Consider the following 16,722-nt stretch of genomic DNA (forward strand, 5'->3'; position numbering starts at 1 on the left):
TGGTTTGATTCCTGGCTCAAGGGTATGTACCTCTGTTGTGGGTTTGATCCCAGCCCCTGTTGGGGCGCAAGCAAGGGACAACCACGTCAATGTTTCTCTCTCTCCCCCTTCCACTCTCTCTAAAGATCTTGAGAAAAATATCCTCATTTCTCGGGTGAAGATTTAAAAAAAAAAAAAAAGTAGTTGATCTTTAAGAAATTGCATTGGGCTGCCATTGAAGGCTTTACATTTTTTTCCCCACATATTTATTCATCCAGTGTAAACCTCAACACAATAAACCACATGATTTCAGATATTTGGGAAGGAAATATTTCCTGGTTAAGTGAAAAACTGTTGGATGGCTCCTGGAAGACCTTTATTTTATTGTTTAATGTGAAACATTTCGTTGAGAAGTCCAGCCCCTCTTTTTTCAGTTTGCTGTAATTTACATTCACTCACTGAGCAGAACTTGTATTGATCAGTGGGACCTTGTTTATTCCAGGGGTTGGGGTTATTCTTTCTGTCCCAACAGACATCTGTTGGGCCTTTGGGCGAACAATGGGCCTTTCAAAATACATACTGTTAAATCTAACAGGATAAAACACTGTATGAAATTGTGTAGCATAAATACTAAGTATTTATAAATAGAAGAAACATATTACAAGAGAAATTCAAATAAACTGTCAGCAAAACTTAGACATTAAAGGATTCAGAAGTGAGAGCTTTCTAAATGTCTCATCTGGGAAGATAGAAAAATGAAAGTATTACGTTTGTCTCAACTTATTGAGGGGGAGTGAGAGGAGTGGTCTGTGTCCTGTTTTCATTTTATATATATATATATATGTCTAAGCGACCAAACGACAGGTCGACCGGTCGCTATGACTCACACTGACCACCAGGAGGCAGACACTCAATGCAGGAGCTCCCCGCTGGTGGTCAGTGCGCTCCCACAGGGGAGTGCCGCTCAGCCAGAAGCCAGGCTCACAGCTGGCAAATGCAGTTGCAATGGCGCAAGTCTCTCCCACCTCCGTGGCAGCGCTACCCAGCAGCAGCAGCAGCAGGTGCAGCAGGGCTGGGATGAGCTGGAGCAGCGCCTGGCCCCAGCTCGGGCTACTCCCCAGCCACCTGCCGCTTCCCACACTGCTACATCCCTCAGGGGATGTCAGACTGCCGGTTTCAGCCCGATCCCTGCAGGCCTCAGGCCGAAACTGGCAGTCCAACATCCCCCAAGGGGTCCTGGATTGCAAAAGGGTGCAGGCCAGGCTGAGGGACCCCACTGGTGCACAAATCTGTGCCCCAGGCCTCTAGTATAATTATATTTTTAAATTATGAAATCTGGGGAAAAGTCAATGATATTCCCTACCTAACTGGCAGAGAAGGGAGAGGAAGATGAAGAAAAGGAAACAATTTCATCAAATTAACAAACATTTTAAAAAAGTAAAATAAACCATCAACAAAATGAAAAGGCAACCCACTGAATGGGAGAATATATTTGCCAATGATACATCTGATAAGGGGTTAATATCCAAAATTTATAAAGAACTCATATAACTCAACACCAAGCACCCCCCCCCACAACAGTCCAATTATAAAGTATGGGGTGGGGGGGGGGGGATCTGAACAGACACTTCTCCAAAGAGGACATAGTGATGGCCAATAGACATGGAAAAATGTTCAATGTCACTAATCATCAGAGCAATGCAAATTAAAATCACAATGAGGTATCACTTCATACATGTATGTCAAATGGCTATCATCAATAAATCAACAAACAACAAGCATTGGTGAAGATGTGGAGAAAAGAAAACCCTTGTGCACTGCAGGTGGGGATTCCGATTGGTGCAGCTACTATGAAAATCCATATGGAGGTTTCTCCAAAAATTAAAAATGGAACTGCTTTATGACCCAGCAATTCCACTTCTGGGTATATATCTAAACACAAAACACAAATCCAAAATAATATATACACCACTATGTTCATTGCAGAGTTGTTTACAATAGCCAAGCTATAGAAGCAATCCAAGTGCCCATCAGTAGATGAGTGGATAAAAAAGCTGTGGTACATATATATGATGGAATATTACTTGGCCATAAAAAAATTTAAATCTTAAAAACCAAGATGGCAGCATAGGTAAACACCAGAGATTGCTGCCTCGCACAACCACTTCAAAAATACAACTAAAACCCTAATATGAAAATAGACTGAACAGCAGAACAACCAAACAACCAGTCGCTATGACATGTGCTGACCACCAGGGGGTGGGCGCAGAACATGGTGGGTGTTGGCAGCAGGCGGCAAAGTGCGGAACATGGTGGGTGTAGGGCACAGTGGGATGGTGGAGCAGGTGAGCAGGAGCGCCAGACCAAGGTAGAGAGCCTGTCGTTGTCATCGGGGCAAACCTCTGGTGGTTACTGAAAATTCTTTGCTTCCACATGCCATGGTCCTGCCCAGAACTCGCACCTGCTGCCAGGGTCAGCGCCATTAGCCCCTCAGGAATTCTCTACCTCCCCCTGCTCCTGAGAGGCAATCAAGGCTGGCAGCCACCTCTCACACCCACAGCTGGCACTGGAATAACTATATGGAGGCATGAGATCCATATGAAGAAACCTATAAAATCTTTTTGGAGGTATTAAAAACAAGATTTTGAACAAATGTAAGGATACTTTATTGGGAATTACTGTGTAAACAATGTAATTCTAGTTAGAGTTTTAACAGGGCTTCTTAGGGAGTGGGTAAACTGTGATTAATGCAATGTTAACACAGAACAAATGCCTGAGGCACACCCAACACTCTGCGCTGCTCCCTAGTCACAGCCTCCAGCTCAAATCCAGTAAGACAAGAGCCTCTGGCCCTACAGAGGCTGTCGTGCCTGGAGTCTCTGACTGCTGTTTCAGAGTATGCTGGAAAAGATGGTAACAGTGCAGACTCGCCAAGAACGAATTCCTAAGCTTCACAAAAACAGCACTGACTGTCTTCACAAAGAGCCAGAAGGATCCCGGTGTTCTTGACTGCATGATGCAGAAATGGAGCCTCAACTGTGATGGGCAGCTAGATTGCCAAGCATTTCTTAATCTTCTTGGCATCAGGGCCACAGCTTGTCATGACTACTGTATCATGCCTACCTGTTCCCAGAAGCAAACCTGAGGAGCCCTTGACCTCCAAACCCACCCTTTCTTTCCAGCTACCCAATTGTCACTCCTCACTGCCCACGCATACCCTGAGCCCAGCACACCTACCACCCATGCAGGCCACTCCTGCTGGTAGTCATAAGGCAATGTATTTTTTAAAATAAAATAAAAGCCTGAGAAACCTTCCCCCCACCCCCGGCCTCCTCTCTCCCCTCATCACCAAATAAGGAAAAGAGCAATAGGCCTAGATTTGCCTTCTTGTAATAAGGATAGATAGATTAGTAGAATAACCAATCATAAAAATAAATTCCAAAAGCATTAAACATTTAAATGTGAAAAACTAAATAAAAATCCAAAGTGAACTCTTAGACTACACATACAACCTGGGGTGTGGAGACTATCTTAATAAAAACAGGAAACACATTCGCCCTTCAGACAAAGATAGAGTTAGCTAACTATATAAACACTAGAGGCCTGGTGCACAAAATTCGTGCACAGGTAGGGTCCCTAGGCCTGGCTGGCAGTCAGGGCCGATCTGGCTCCCCGCCTCCCCAACTCCCTGCCTTCTCCTTCCCTCACTCCCTCAGGGTCCCGCCGTCACCCGCCATGGTCTGTGCTTCCCCCTAGTGGTCAGCGCACGTCATAGTGAGTGATCAAACTTGGTTTTCCTGGTTGAACGCCTGAGGGGACACTTTGCATATCAGCCTTTTATATATATAGATTACTAAAAGCCCTTTATGTATTATGGACATTTAACTCTATATCTCCATTGCAAATTCTTTTCCCCAAATTTATTTGTCTATTGACTTTGTTTTCCGGTATTTCTTGCTAAGAAATAGTAAGACAAATAAATTTGGGGGAAAAGTTTGCAATACAGGTGAAGAGTTAAGTATCTGTAATACACAAAGAGCTCTCACAAAATAAAGGATTAAACAACCTAAAAGAAAAGCAAGCAAAGAATATGAACAGACAATTCACCAAAGGGCACGTCGAAATGGCTGAGAAATATAGAAAAAGCTGCTCAAACACATGAGTGATCAAGAAAAGGCAAGCTAAAGTACAACGAGATATCATGTTATATTTATTAGACTAACAAAAAGTAAAAGGAAGATAAACCTATTGCTGACAGAGATGCAGGGGTGAGGAAAGGAGTAAGGTATGCTCATACTTGGCTGTTGGAAATAGAACTATTATAGCTTTTCGGGAAGCAACCTGGTAACATCTCTTAAAATGTAAAATACATCTACTCTTTAGGCCAGCAGTCTCAATCCTGGGAATGTTAAAACATAAGTACAAAAATGTTTATTGTAGCTATGTGATGGCTAAGCATGGGAAATACCAATATCCCTCAACTTTGAATAAACTATGGTGAATCCTCAGTAAAAAAGTATTAGGAAAAAATGAATTAGAGTAAGAGCTGACTTGTAGGGATTTCCATAAGATATTGTTCAGAGAATAATGCAAGCTGTGGAAAAAGTATGTATAAGGTAAGCCATTTTTTGTGCAGCAAAGAATGACAAAACATGAATGAATATATGTGGTGTTAATGTGTGCATATGTGTGTATAGGTAGATAGATAACAGATGCTGATAGATAGATGATAGATGTTTACATGGTTGTATGATATAGAGAAATGTATGAGTGACACAAAGCAGGTAGCTAACGTGGATTAGTACAACAATGCAGGAGAATGGGCAGAGTGAGAGGTAAATGAAAGCGAGAAGCAAGCAAACAGAAAATATCAGAAAAAAGAAATCAGTGTGTATAAGATCTTATTTATGATAAATTGCATCTCAGTGCATAAAATATCAGGAAAAGAGAAGATAGATCTGCATCTTCCTATCTGTAGGAATGCGGACGCTATATTGTGAAGTGAAAAAAGCAAGTTACAAAGTGTAGTCTGCTACTGTTCTATATTAATAAAAACAAGTAGGCAAACACACCCCCCTATATGTGTATTTATGATTGTGTAAGTTTGTGGAACAAAGAGATCACGGTGAAAGGAGATACCGGGTGGATAAAATGGTTGCTGCATGGTGTCGGGAGTGGGTTGAGGGAGATAGTTTTCAATTTTCACATCTTTGTGTTGATTGCGTTATTTCACTTGTCACAATTAAGCACATATTACTTCGATAGTTTCAGAACATCAGTAGAGAAAAAAACACCCTAAAGTAGTAATCGGTTTCTTTCTCTCTTGTTCTTTGTTCCTTCCTGAACATTTGGCTTTGAACGTAGCCCAGCACCCCACCCCAGCTGCCACCCTGTCCTAGTCCACCTCACCATGCGTGTAGACGCCTGAGTCCCCTTTGCAGAGGAAGTTGAGGTTAACCTTTCACAAGGTCCTTTGAAAGTTCTGGCCCACTTAAGGATTTGGCTAGTCCAGAGAACACAGAGGAACTAGAGATGTGGCCCACAGCTCTACAGAGTGACACCCCCAGTATCAGCAGCTCTGGCCTGGCAAATTCCCCCAGTCAAAGCACTTCACTGTGACTGTGGCTCTGTAACAGTAGCTGTGTGTGCCGACGGGGCCTGGAGAGGAGCTGAGGAGGAGTGGAGCCTGCTTGCTGAGGCTCCTTACCCCAGCCCCTGTAATCCATTCTAGTACTCTGGGTGAGGATCACCCTCAGTTTATAGAGAAGAAAACAGAGGGCCAGAGGTTAGGTAACACGCTGAAGCTTATTGTCAGGTTGAAGCGTATGAATTGCTCGTCTAATTTTAGATTGTTTTTGATCTACAAAATCTCTAATAGTTAGAATGTGGTTTTGGCTGCTACAACAGAAACCCAGGTAATAATGGTTTAAACAAGTGTATTTCTCTTTCACATCAAAGTTTGGGCTGCTCTCTGTCATCAGGAGCAGCGCAGGCTCTTTCATATTTCCCTTTCCCACCCCAAGTGCTGCCCTTGTCTAAATGGACCAAGTTGTTTGGCTGCCACCTCTGCTTTCCAGCCATGGGAGGGAGAAGAAAGGGCAAGCATGAGCGTAAACATCTACCCTTTAAGAACACAACCCAGAAGTTGCACCTTCAGCCTTGTTTACAGCTCATTGGCCAGAGCCTGGTCACATGATCACACTCAGCTGCCAGTCAGCTTGGGAAGTGTAGTCTTGGCCCTTCTGAAATTCCATGACCTTGGAAGAATGGGATCCTGAGGACACTTGGCTGGGCTTTACTACCGTGGGAAGAGAGCTTTCTGGAGCTTTCCAAGATCTGAGCAGGAATTTGTCTACCTGCAAAACTCATATCTAATCACTGAACCACATAAATTGTTAGGATGCTACCTGGGGTAAAATATTTTTTATTTTTCTGTTAGGCAATAAGCTGTCCCCAACCCACTCCCCTGCCAACTCACTCCCATCACCATACAGTAACCATTGTTACCCACCTGTATCCGTTCGCAGTGATCTCCTTACTTCCTAGTACACAATCAAAAATACACATACAGGAGGGTTGTGTTTGCCTGTTTTTATTGTAATAGAATAAGAGCAGACTGCGCTTTGTATCTTGCTTTTTCCACTTCACAGTATGACATCCGCATTCCTACAGATGGGAAGATGTAGATCTATCTTCTCTTTTCCTGATCTTTTATGCACTGAGATACAATTTATCATAAACAAGATCTTATATACACTGATTTCTTTTTAGTGCATTCTTTTTTCCATACTTTCGTTTGCCTCTCTCTCTGCCCATCCTCCTGCCCTGTTCTACTAATCCATGTTAGCTACTTGCTTTGTGTCATTCACACATTTCTCTATATTCATATAACCATGTAAGTATCTATCTATCATCTAAGCATTCCTAGGAGGATTTCTCTGACGGTCATTCTTCCTGCTTCAAACTCATTCCCACAATTTTCCCAAGGCCACAATGGATCACTTACTACCCAAAAAAAAATACATGGTACATGTGTATATATTTGTACACATACACACACACACACACACACACACACACACACACACACACGGCACTCTGGCATCTTTGAGTCTCCAAATACAGCTGCTTCGTAGGTGATACGAATTGGGATGTTGAGGCTCACCAACTCCACAGTGTTTGGAAGATTGGGGCTCTAACAAGAGAAGTTTTGTCCCTTTGCCCAGGCATGTATCTGGAGGGCTGCCCTGGCATGTGTGTTTGGGAGGCAGGGGATGGTGCAGGGGTGGCCACTATACTTCTGGGTACAGCTCAGGGGCAGAGGCCTAAATCCCACTATCTGAGAGTCATCCCCTACTGTGTTCCCCCCACCCCCACCCCCAGGATGGAATGTTCTGGAAAATTTCATCCACCAAGCCACGTCATTTATTAGACAAAACCTTCCTATACAGGACATAAGATGGCAAATACATACGTGGTACTTTTAGCACTTTCATATTTTTACTGAGGTATATTTGGCTACAACTGTTATTTAAATGTCAAGTATAATTTGAGGAAGTACAATATTTTATATTAGTATTAGAGAAGAACAGGGGCTTTCTTATTTCTTAAACCACAGTATTACTGGATATTTATAATACAATTTTCATCTTCTGTGTAAAAAAAACATTTATATAAGTAATTTGTATTTAAAGTAGTTAGAAAATAAAGAAAAATAAAAAGATAGAAAAAAAAATAAATGTAACCTGTAACCCCACTCCCCAAAGATAATAATCAAAGGTTTGGAATATATTTTCATTACTTCCTTTTAAGCATACATTCATATACCTATGAAGGTATTTGTAATACAATTGAAATGTTAGAAAAATATCTCTGAGTTATTGCTGAATAAATGGATACAGATGGAACCAAAATGAAGAAAGTCCAAGGAGTGGCCAACTCTAAAGGCCCGAAGGATTTTAATTTCAACTTGTGAGCTTTGTGGGGAAAGTACTCAATCAAATCCACAGTAAGTCCTATTGTTGAACGAACACAGACCTCCTTCTTTAGTATAAGCAGTTTTTAAAAATCACCAAATATGTGAAAAGATTCAATAATCCAAAAGAAGGGTTTATTCTGAGGAACTGGAAAAAACACTCCCCAATGAAACAAAAATATGAAATGGGAGAAAAGTTTTAAGCAAAGTCCCTAGGGTATACTTTTCAGTGGAACTTGAGAGGTATTGCATCTTTGAAAAGATCTCATTGTGGGAGATTATAATTTGAAACACAGTTACAAAGCCAAATTTTGACCAACAAAATAAGACCGGAAGCAGAGAGGCACGGGACTGACATACCTCCATGTGATGTTGGGGGGACGAGAAGAAATAAACCAAATAACTTACATACTTATATGCATGCATAGCCCATGGGCACGGGCAATAGGGTAGTGAAGACACTTAATGCAGGAGCTGCCCCCTGGTGGTCAGTGCACTCCAACAGGGGGAGCGCCGCTCAGCTAGAAGCCAGGGGATGTTGGACTGCCGGTTTTGCCTGGCCTGTGGGGATCAGGCTGAAACCAGCAGTCCAACATCCCTCGAAGAGTCCCGGATTGCAAGAGGGTGCAGGCCAGGCTGAGGGACCCCTCCCAAGTGCATGAATTTTGTGCACTGGGCCTCTAGTATATTAATTAAATTCTGGAAGTTTGTTTTATTAAAATTAAAGTATAAGCCAGATATTTTAATATTAAACACATAGGATAACTGTCAAATTGCTTAGAAACTTTTATATATTTTCTGAAACACTATCAACTTCTGAGCATACCTGCTGCAGCCTTCAACAATTATGGCCAATTCAAGGCCATATCACCTTGGTGATGGGGAAAGAGGAGATTTACAGAGATGAGAGAAATGGGCCCACGTGTACCAATAGCTAAATGGACCGAACTCGTCAATTAAAAGGTAGATTGTTAGACCAGGTGGCAGAACAAAATCCTGATACACACTGTTTACAACACCGACGTTAAGAGTGTGGCCAGAGAGCATTGTGCTAAGTGAAATAAGCCAGTCAATGAAGGAAAAATACATGATCTCACTCATTCATGGATCATAGAGACCATTATAAACTTATGAACAATAACAGATACAGAGGCAGAGCTGCCTCAAACAGATTGTCAAACTGCATCGGGAAGGCCGGGGAGGGTTGGGGGGCAGGAGGAAGGGGGGTAAGAGATCAACCAAAGGACTTGTATGCATGCATATAAGCATAACCAATGGACATAAGACACTGGGGGATAGGGGAGGCTAGGGGACTGTCAAGGGCAGGGGGGAAAAAGGGACACATATGTAATACCCTTTGTAATACTTTAAGCAATAAAAAAAAAAAAAAAGTGTGGCCAGGCTGAGGGACCCCTCCCACGTGCACGAAATTTGTGCACTGGGCCTCTAGTGTATTAATAAAATTCTGGAAATCCAGGCATCCATAGATTTGGTGATATGGCCTTGAATTGTAATTTGAGATCATTATGGACTTTTTTCTTACCTTTGGCCTCCCTTTTTTATGACCAGGTGCTATTGACCCTGTACCCCAGGATTCTGATGTAGAAACCTAATCCCTAGTGTGAGGGGGAGACTTTGGGAGGTGATTTTGTCATGAGGTCAGATACCTCTTCAATGGGTTTAGTCGTTGAGAGGCCCCAAAGCGGGGCCCTTGACCCCTGCCACCAGGTGAAGACACCACGAGAAGATGGCCATCATGAACCAGGAAGCAGGTTTTCACCAGACACCAAATCTGTGGATGCCTGGATTTCTAGCCTCTGAAACTGCAAGAAATGTTTGTTTCTAAGATACCCAGTCTATGGTTTTCTGTGACAGCAACAAAACAGACCAAGAAACCAGGTTTAGCAAGATATTCCTTGTTCACTTTTCCTCAGCATCTCCTATGACTACCCAGGTTTCTCCTTTAATTCTTCATCCAAGGTATGTGAATGGGGGCCTTTGAGTGGCTAGATGTAACATTCTAAGTTGCAAGTTCAGTTTCTGCAGTCCTCAAGTACGTAGCTCAGCCGTGGGCAAACTACGGCCCGCGGGCCGGATCCGGCCTGTTTGAAATGAATAAAACTAAAAAAAAAAAAAAAAAAGACCGTACCCTTTTATGTAATGATGTTTACTTTGAATTTATATTAGTTCACACAAACACTCCATCCATGCTTTTGTTCCGGCCCTCCGGTCCAGGTTAAGAACCCATTGTGGCCCTCGAGTCAAAAAGTTTGCCCACCCCTGACGTAGCTCCACAGACAGGGCGGCTGGTGGAGACCGGCACCCACTGGTCCCGCTCTTCAGGCCTGCCCTCTGCTCGCTCTCGGGGAGCTTTCAGAATGATCTTCGTTTTATCTTAAATTTCACTACCTTGCAGGGAAGGTGGATGAACTACATTCTAGATATGTAGCAACATGAACCTCGTAACAGCGGGTGGCACGTGACGATACATACAATGTGTCATGCCTTTTCCATACCGTTCAACATGCAAAACTAACACAAAACAGTAAATTGTTTAGGAATATGTATACAAGGGGTAGGCAAAAGTAGGTTTACAGTGGTGAGTGCGTGGAGGTTTATTTTGTATTATTCTTGTGTTACATATTTTTCCCTATGAACGACTGTAAATCTACTTTTGCCAGCCCCTGTATATGGCACAATTGTGAAGAAAAGCAAGGAAAAGATGAACCCAAAATCCAGGCAGTGGCTCTCTCTTTGTGGGGGATGGGGATGCAACAGGAGAGAGGCCCGCAGGATGGGGGAGAGGGGGTCTGAAGTATTGGTAATGTGCTGCTGTCCCAGCTGGGGGGTGAGAACATGGGTATTCTTTTTATTTTTAAAAATACTTGACTATTTTCACACATGTATAAATGTCACCTTGTGGTTGGTTGGTTGTCTAGCAACGGCTGACAGGTCGGGATATTGGGAATAGTAACTGTGGTGGCCACTCATGGCCCAAACTGCCAGAGATGAATCAGGGATGGGATGGGAATGGGAGCTCTACATCTTCTCTACACTGAAGCACCTCTGGACTCATCTTCACACCTCATGGCGGGGGGGGGGGGGGGGGGGCACGCCCCATGACTGGCCGGCACTGGCTGCTCTGAGGCTTGGATCCCAACATTGCTTGCCTGTCTACTCAGTGCACCTGACTCGGCCGAGGCTGCTCTCAGGCCTTTGACGCCACCGTGTGGACAGATAGGCTTTCTGATCACGGGCTCCTAAACGCTCCCCAATCTCCAGATGGTGCTGCCTTAATAAGAGACTCAATTTCACTCCAAAGCCCAGCATCAGCAGGTCTCCATACCCCTCAGGCATCCTCCCGAGGAGCTGCCGGGGTTCTCCAGGCTTCGCCCAAGCACCCAACAATGATGCCTGTGAACTGAACTTTTCACCAGCCGATTTCCCTCCCTGAGGTGATGACAAGTGTCTTAAAGACCAGCCAAAGAAGGCGCGTGAACAGCAGAGCTGTGCCCAGGAGAGCTTTTATTTGTACGGAACAGTTTTAAAAATACAGAATAAAATAGCTTTATCTCTACTATTATTCACAACGTCTGGTCCAAATATTACATATTTTTAAAATACTTAAACGTTTAATGAAGCCATGTTAGAAAAACAATATGAAATTTCTTTTTAAAAACTCCATAAAAGAATTACACATCTCAAAAACAACCCCACCCTAAATACCCTCGGTATGCAAAATAAAAAAAAGAACAAAACCCCAAAAAGGTACATAGCCAAAGTCAGCCACAAAAACTCAAGGAAAATATAGGCATCCCCACTGTGTTAAGAACAGTCAGAAATTTATTAGCGTATCAAACAAAGGTTGTTACGCACGAACGAAAGAGGGTATTAACTTGAACTGTCAGTAACATGACCAGGCTGGTGAGGGTGTCCTAAATGCCAGAAAACACACACAATTCTAAGGACGCTGGGAGTTACTTATGCAGAGAGATGACGAGGCACAGTCAAGAACAACCTAGAAGAACAGGAATGTGTGTGAGGCTGCTGAAAAGGGCGTGCTCTCTGGGTCCTTGGGCGGAAACGTTGGCAAGGCGCGCGCGGTCTTCTTGCACTGTCGTGTGGTGACTGCAGGTCGGGTAGCGGGGGGAGATGTCCTGTTCTTCGTGTTCAAGTCGTAAGTGGACAGAGCACAACACATGCAGCAGGTGAAAATCCAGGCTCTTCTCCAAAGCCAAGGGCCAGCTCCCCGGAGAATTGCCAATGCTCAGGCTCGTTCGCACAGCCACGGTGTCCAGGAGGCGTGGCTGGGTGCACACCAGGCTTCCAGTGACAGCCACACCAGGCCTGGTGTCTGCAGCTGAGCGCACACCCCAAGCACAGCGGCCCACGGGGTGCTGCCTCTCCTTGCACCAGACAGGCTCTGGAACAGCTCCCTTTTCACCTTCTATCTGGCCTGGCCACTCTTAGCGGCATCAATATTAAGCAAGATTATAGTCGCCAACTTCAAGTCTAGGTTGCTAGTACCAGTATTTCAGCAGGGACATGAATTAAAGTAATAACAACTTAGCTGACGGTCATAAAATATACGCATGGGTAAATAAAGTATACACACATACTAGAGATTCATCAATGGAGAAATTCTATCATCACATGACATTGTCATGAAAATTATATCATTCCCTCCCTGGAAAACGGTAACTATTATCCTGGGCAGAAATGTTATTTTACTATATGGAAATACTGCAATATTCATGCATAAACCAAGTTGTCATCATGAAAGTCAGTGTTCTACAGTATAAAGCAAATCCTGTGCGTGAATTTGTTACCATGAAAACGGGAAACCATCAGGACCCATGATGCTTCACTGCGGCTGACCTGGTTAAGCCACTCCTTTTGCTTTGATCCATCACAACAAACTCACTAAAAGGTAACATTTGACGCCCTCTTAAGAAAGATTTGATTCTAATGAGTCTGCGTTGAACTCCCCAGTGAGAATGAGAATGAAAATTGCTTACAAAGACTGGAACTATTTCCCAATTTCTCTGTGAACCTTGTTAGGTATTTTATTAAAACCGGTGGAGGGGCCCCATGACCCACCCCCACTGGGATATGGCAGCATCAACTATCCTTATAAATACTTTCCATTTCTTTTCTATATCAAAATGGTTCACATACTTGTGAAGATGGTGGGTAGGTGGTCACTGTGGAAACTGGAAGCAAATGCCTTGCTCAAGGGCACTTACATGAGTGAGCTCACAGGGACAGATCATGCATGGCCCCCGTGTCCCTCCAAACCTCCCTACAGGTGGTATCTTCAAACCCAGGCAGCAGATGAACACACTTTTTTCCTATTAAACTCATTCTGTGGCATATTTGCTAGCAGAAGGATCACTTCCTGAAATGGTTGGTGTGTGCTGCTTGTGCAAGATTTATGTGTCATCCTGAGGCTCAACTCCCTCCCTTGGACAATGGAACAAGAAGGGCAAAACCCCTTTCCAAAAGGCGGTGTGGGTACAGGGCTTCCCTGCACGTAGGAATGCTTGCAGGCATCCCTCCACATAGGAATGCTTGCAGACTTGAAACGGACCCAAGGAGGGGTTTCAGGACAAGCCTGGTCAAGTTATGTTGAAAGGAACTTGTTTGTTTCTGAATTACTGATGGCCCAGATGCTTTTATTTGGGTATTTGGTTCTCCTACTCACCTATAGAGCTAGAATACTGCAAATCTTTGGGAGGTGTAACAGTTTTCCCCATTTTTCAAAGCTGAGAAATTTAGATGCTGAGCAGAAATACAAACAGAAGGAACAGAGAGCAAGTCAGTATCAGAGGACTGTCAGCCTGGAGGGCATACCAAGTTAAAGGGATGGAAATGGTTAAGGGATGTGCTTCAAAATAAACTAGGCATCAAATACACATCAAAGAAAAGTAACATACAAAATTAAATGTAATTTATAATCTAAGTTCTTTACTTAATCTGAATAACGTCTTGGCAAAACAATGAAGTGGTTCCGAAGACAGTTCTTGCTAGAACAAGCCTTGAAGCCCCCAACTTCCCAGGAGTCAAGGAGGTGACACAGAGGCAGCCAAGGGACAGGAAGGGCACAAGATGGACACAATAGGGCTGAGACCCAGGCCCATGGCCCGCTGTTGGAGACAGCAACACCCACTGCATTCAAGCCTCAGCCAGGTCAATGAATACACAGGAAGAGAAGCATGACCTCATGAAGTGAGCTCACTACGTTATGTCTCAGAATTTTCTGGCTGAAAAACCTCAAACCAAATTCAAGAAGTTTCTCCCCCCCCCCCCCCCCCCCAAAAAAAAGAATTTAGTGTTATGTAATTAGAACGCAACAGAGGGGACCTGCATGCTGCCTTTCTCACCGCCACCTTCTTCAGGAACTTAAACAAGAACGGCAGCATATGTCCAGGGATCCAACCTTCCCCTCTGCCAAATCAAGACCCAGTGGACATGCCACATGACAACCCACAGAAACCCCCTTACGTCTTAACTGCGAGGAACGACTTGCAAGAGAACCGCAGCGGTGGGTGTACCGGCACGCCCACCATCCGATATGGCAGCTGCTTGGTACCTTCCCCGGCTTCCCTTCTTCACAAAACAAATTCACGTATAAAGTAAGCCACGGTTTCTGGGCTCTGGTCCAGTAGTTTTGATAAATAGATTAGGCATTACAGTATTTACACTTTCATGGTATCAAGCAATACAACCACAGTAATGGTTACTGGCCCTCAAAAGCCATGACAACAGCTTCCCTGATGGTGTCCACAGCTTTTACAAATGCTGGTTCTTTCTTGCTTTAATGGGAGAAGTGGGAGGGGCACAGTAATAAGGATGCAAGGTAAAAGGGTCACGTGGAAAAACACTGATTTCAAAAATCTGCTATAGTCAGTAATATTAAATAGGAATAAAATCTTGTATTTATAGACACACGTGACAATAATCGACATCCACATGACAGCAGAGCCAAGACACCCATAAACGTCTGGTTGGTGCCCCCGTGTGGCACTCCACACCTGTTGCACCACCAGGAGTGAGAAGCGCCAGAGAGAGTGTCCCAGCTGCTAGTGAAGAGAGAGGCCAGTGTGAAACGTGCTGGCCCAGCCTGGGCCAGGGTGGCACCGAGATAGAGCAGCTGAGAACCAGATACTGACTTCAAGGTACCTTCCTTCCCCCTCAGTCCCCCAAAACACATTTCCATGCTAATACTCTGTGTACAGACCTTCCCCAAGCAGGTGGGGCGTAGGTCGGTACAACAACATGCTGCTGTTTCCCACGGGAGGAGCAGGGAGCGTAGCATCACATTTGACCAGCTGTGACAATGCGAGGATACTGGTGCCCTTTCACCACAGGAGGGCTCTGTGGTTCAGGCGGAGGACAAATAAAAACAAACAAACCAACCAACAAACCAACAAACCAAGCAGGTCCAGGTGCTTCCAGGACAGAAAGCCCCCAGACCAGGGGTGGGAACCTTTTTTCTGCCAAGGGCCATTTGGATGCTTATAACATCATTCACTTAATTCACTTAATAAAAATTTATGTTGCTATGAAAAAAGCTCCTAGATTTATTGAATTTCGAGTCCTGCCAGAGGTTGCCTTGGCAGGGCCGGACGTTCCCCACCCCTGCCCTGGAGGCAGCCTGTAAGAAAGCTAGCACGGGTGGTGGGAGGGGGGCTGAAAACAAGGAACTGCTGTGGAGTTCAGACATCTACTCCCACAGGAGGGCAGGAATTTCAAGTTCAGTGACCACAGCCAGCAGTGGACATTCTCAAGGGCAAGGGGTTGGGGCTTAAATAAGGAGAGAGGTGAGACACTATATTAGACACGATCACCACTCACAACAAAAAAAGCTACTTGCAATCTGTCTTAGCTCTGGGGTACAGAATGTAAATGCAGGTACACAAACATACATGTTACTGCTTGTTGCTCAGCAAGAAACTACAGGTCATGCCTCACTGCGGCCAGGCCACAGGGCAAGCTACGGCTATACCGTGGCCTGCAAGTCCTTGTCCGGACTCCGGCTGTTCACGCTCTTCCCGAGGCCTTTCCACGTGTAGCCCACGAAGGTTGGGCTGATGGGTAAGTAGCTGAAGCATTTGTATTTTTTAATAATGTTCATGCCGAATGGCAAATCATAGGACTCCATGCCATCAAGCGACTTGCTCCCTTTGCCTATGCCTTTCTTCCATTTCCGGATTCCTCTCTCCTCCGGAGTACCTGCGGGACACACACATCAAAACAAAGCAATGGAGTGTTGAGTTTAGCAGTTCTTCCAGAAGCAGAGAGTCTGACATGCCGTCCCACAGAGCGAACCTAAAGGATGACAGCAAAGCACCCTTGACGGCACTCGGCTATCCAGGGGCCCAACCCAGAAATCTAAGAATCGCTAATCCATCCTGTTCCTGGTGCTCCATGTTCAAATGATCTTCCGAGGCCTCTACCTCACCCCATCCTTCCACGTGATGCATATTCTTACTGCAGTTTCTCCCGAGGAAGTCTGGCCCAGGAAGTGTCATTGCTTTCCAGGGTCATTTTGTCAAACTGGCTGTCCAGTCTTCAGAGTCCCCATCCCCTCCCCCAAATCTGCTCTCCAACACTGCAAAAAACAACAAAAACCTCTCTCTAAAATGCAAATCTGATCTTGCAAAATGGGACCCCGAGTACTTGTTATACACAATGCCTTCATCAATTGGTCGTGGCAACCCCCCAACCAGGACATTCTGAGTTTTATACGGCGTCCCTCTATTTTA

The 16,722-nt window shown here is 44.5% G+C and overlaps 1 protein-coding gene across 7 annotated transcripts in view; it reads right to left on the minus strand.

The window, feature by feature from the left end:
- Nucleotides 1-11,451: 11,451 nt before the first annotated feature.
- Nucleotides 11,452-16,722, minus strand: part of SLC23A2 (solute carrier family 23 member 2) — a 128,351-nt gene continuing 123,080 nt past the window's right edge. For all 7 annotated transcript variants that reach the window (XM_036321636.1, XM_036321635.1, XM_036321638.1 and 4 more), the window contains one exon: nucleotides 11,452-16,189. In XM_036321636.1, the coding sequence (XP_036177529.1) occupies nucleotides 15,957-16,189 (233 nt within the window). In that variant the 3' untranslated portion in view covers nucleotides 11,452-15,956. The remainder of the gene's footprint in view (nucleotides 16,190-16,722) is intronic.

The sequence above is a fragment of the Myotis myotis genome, unplaced genomic scaffold (assembly GCF_014108235.1).
Source record: "Myotis myotis isolate mMyoMyo1 unplaced genomic scaffold, mMyoMyo1.p scaffold_m19_p_9, whole genome shotgun sequence".
In the NCBI taxonomy this organism is placed as follows: domain Eukaryota; kingdom Metazoa; phylum Chordata; class Mammalia; order Chiroptera; family Vespertilionidae; genus Myotis; species Myotis myotis.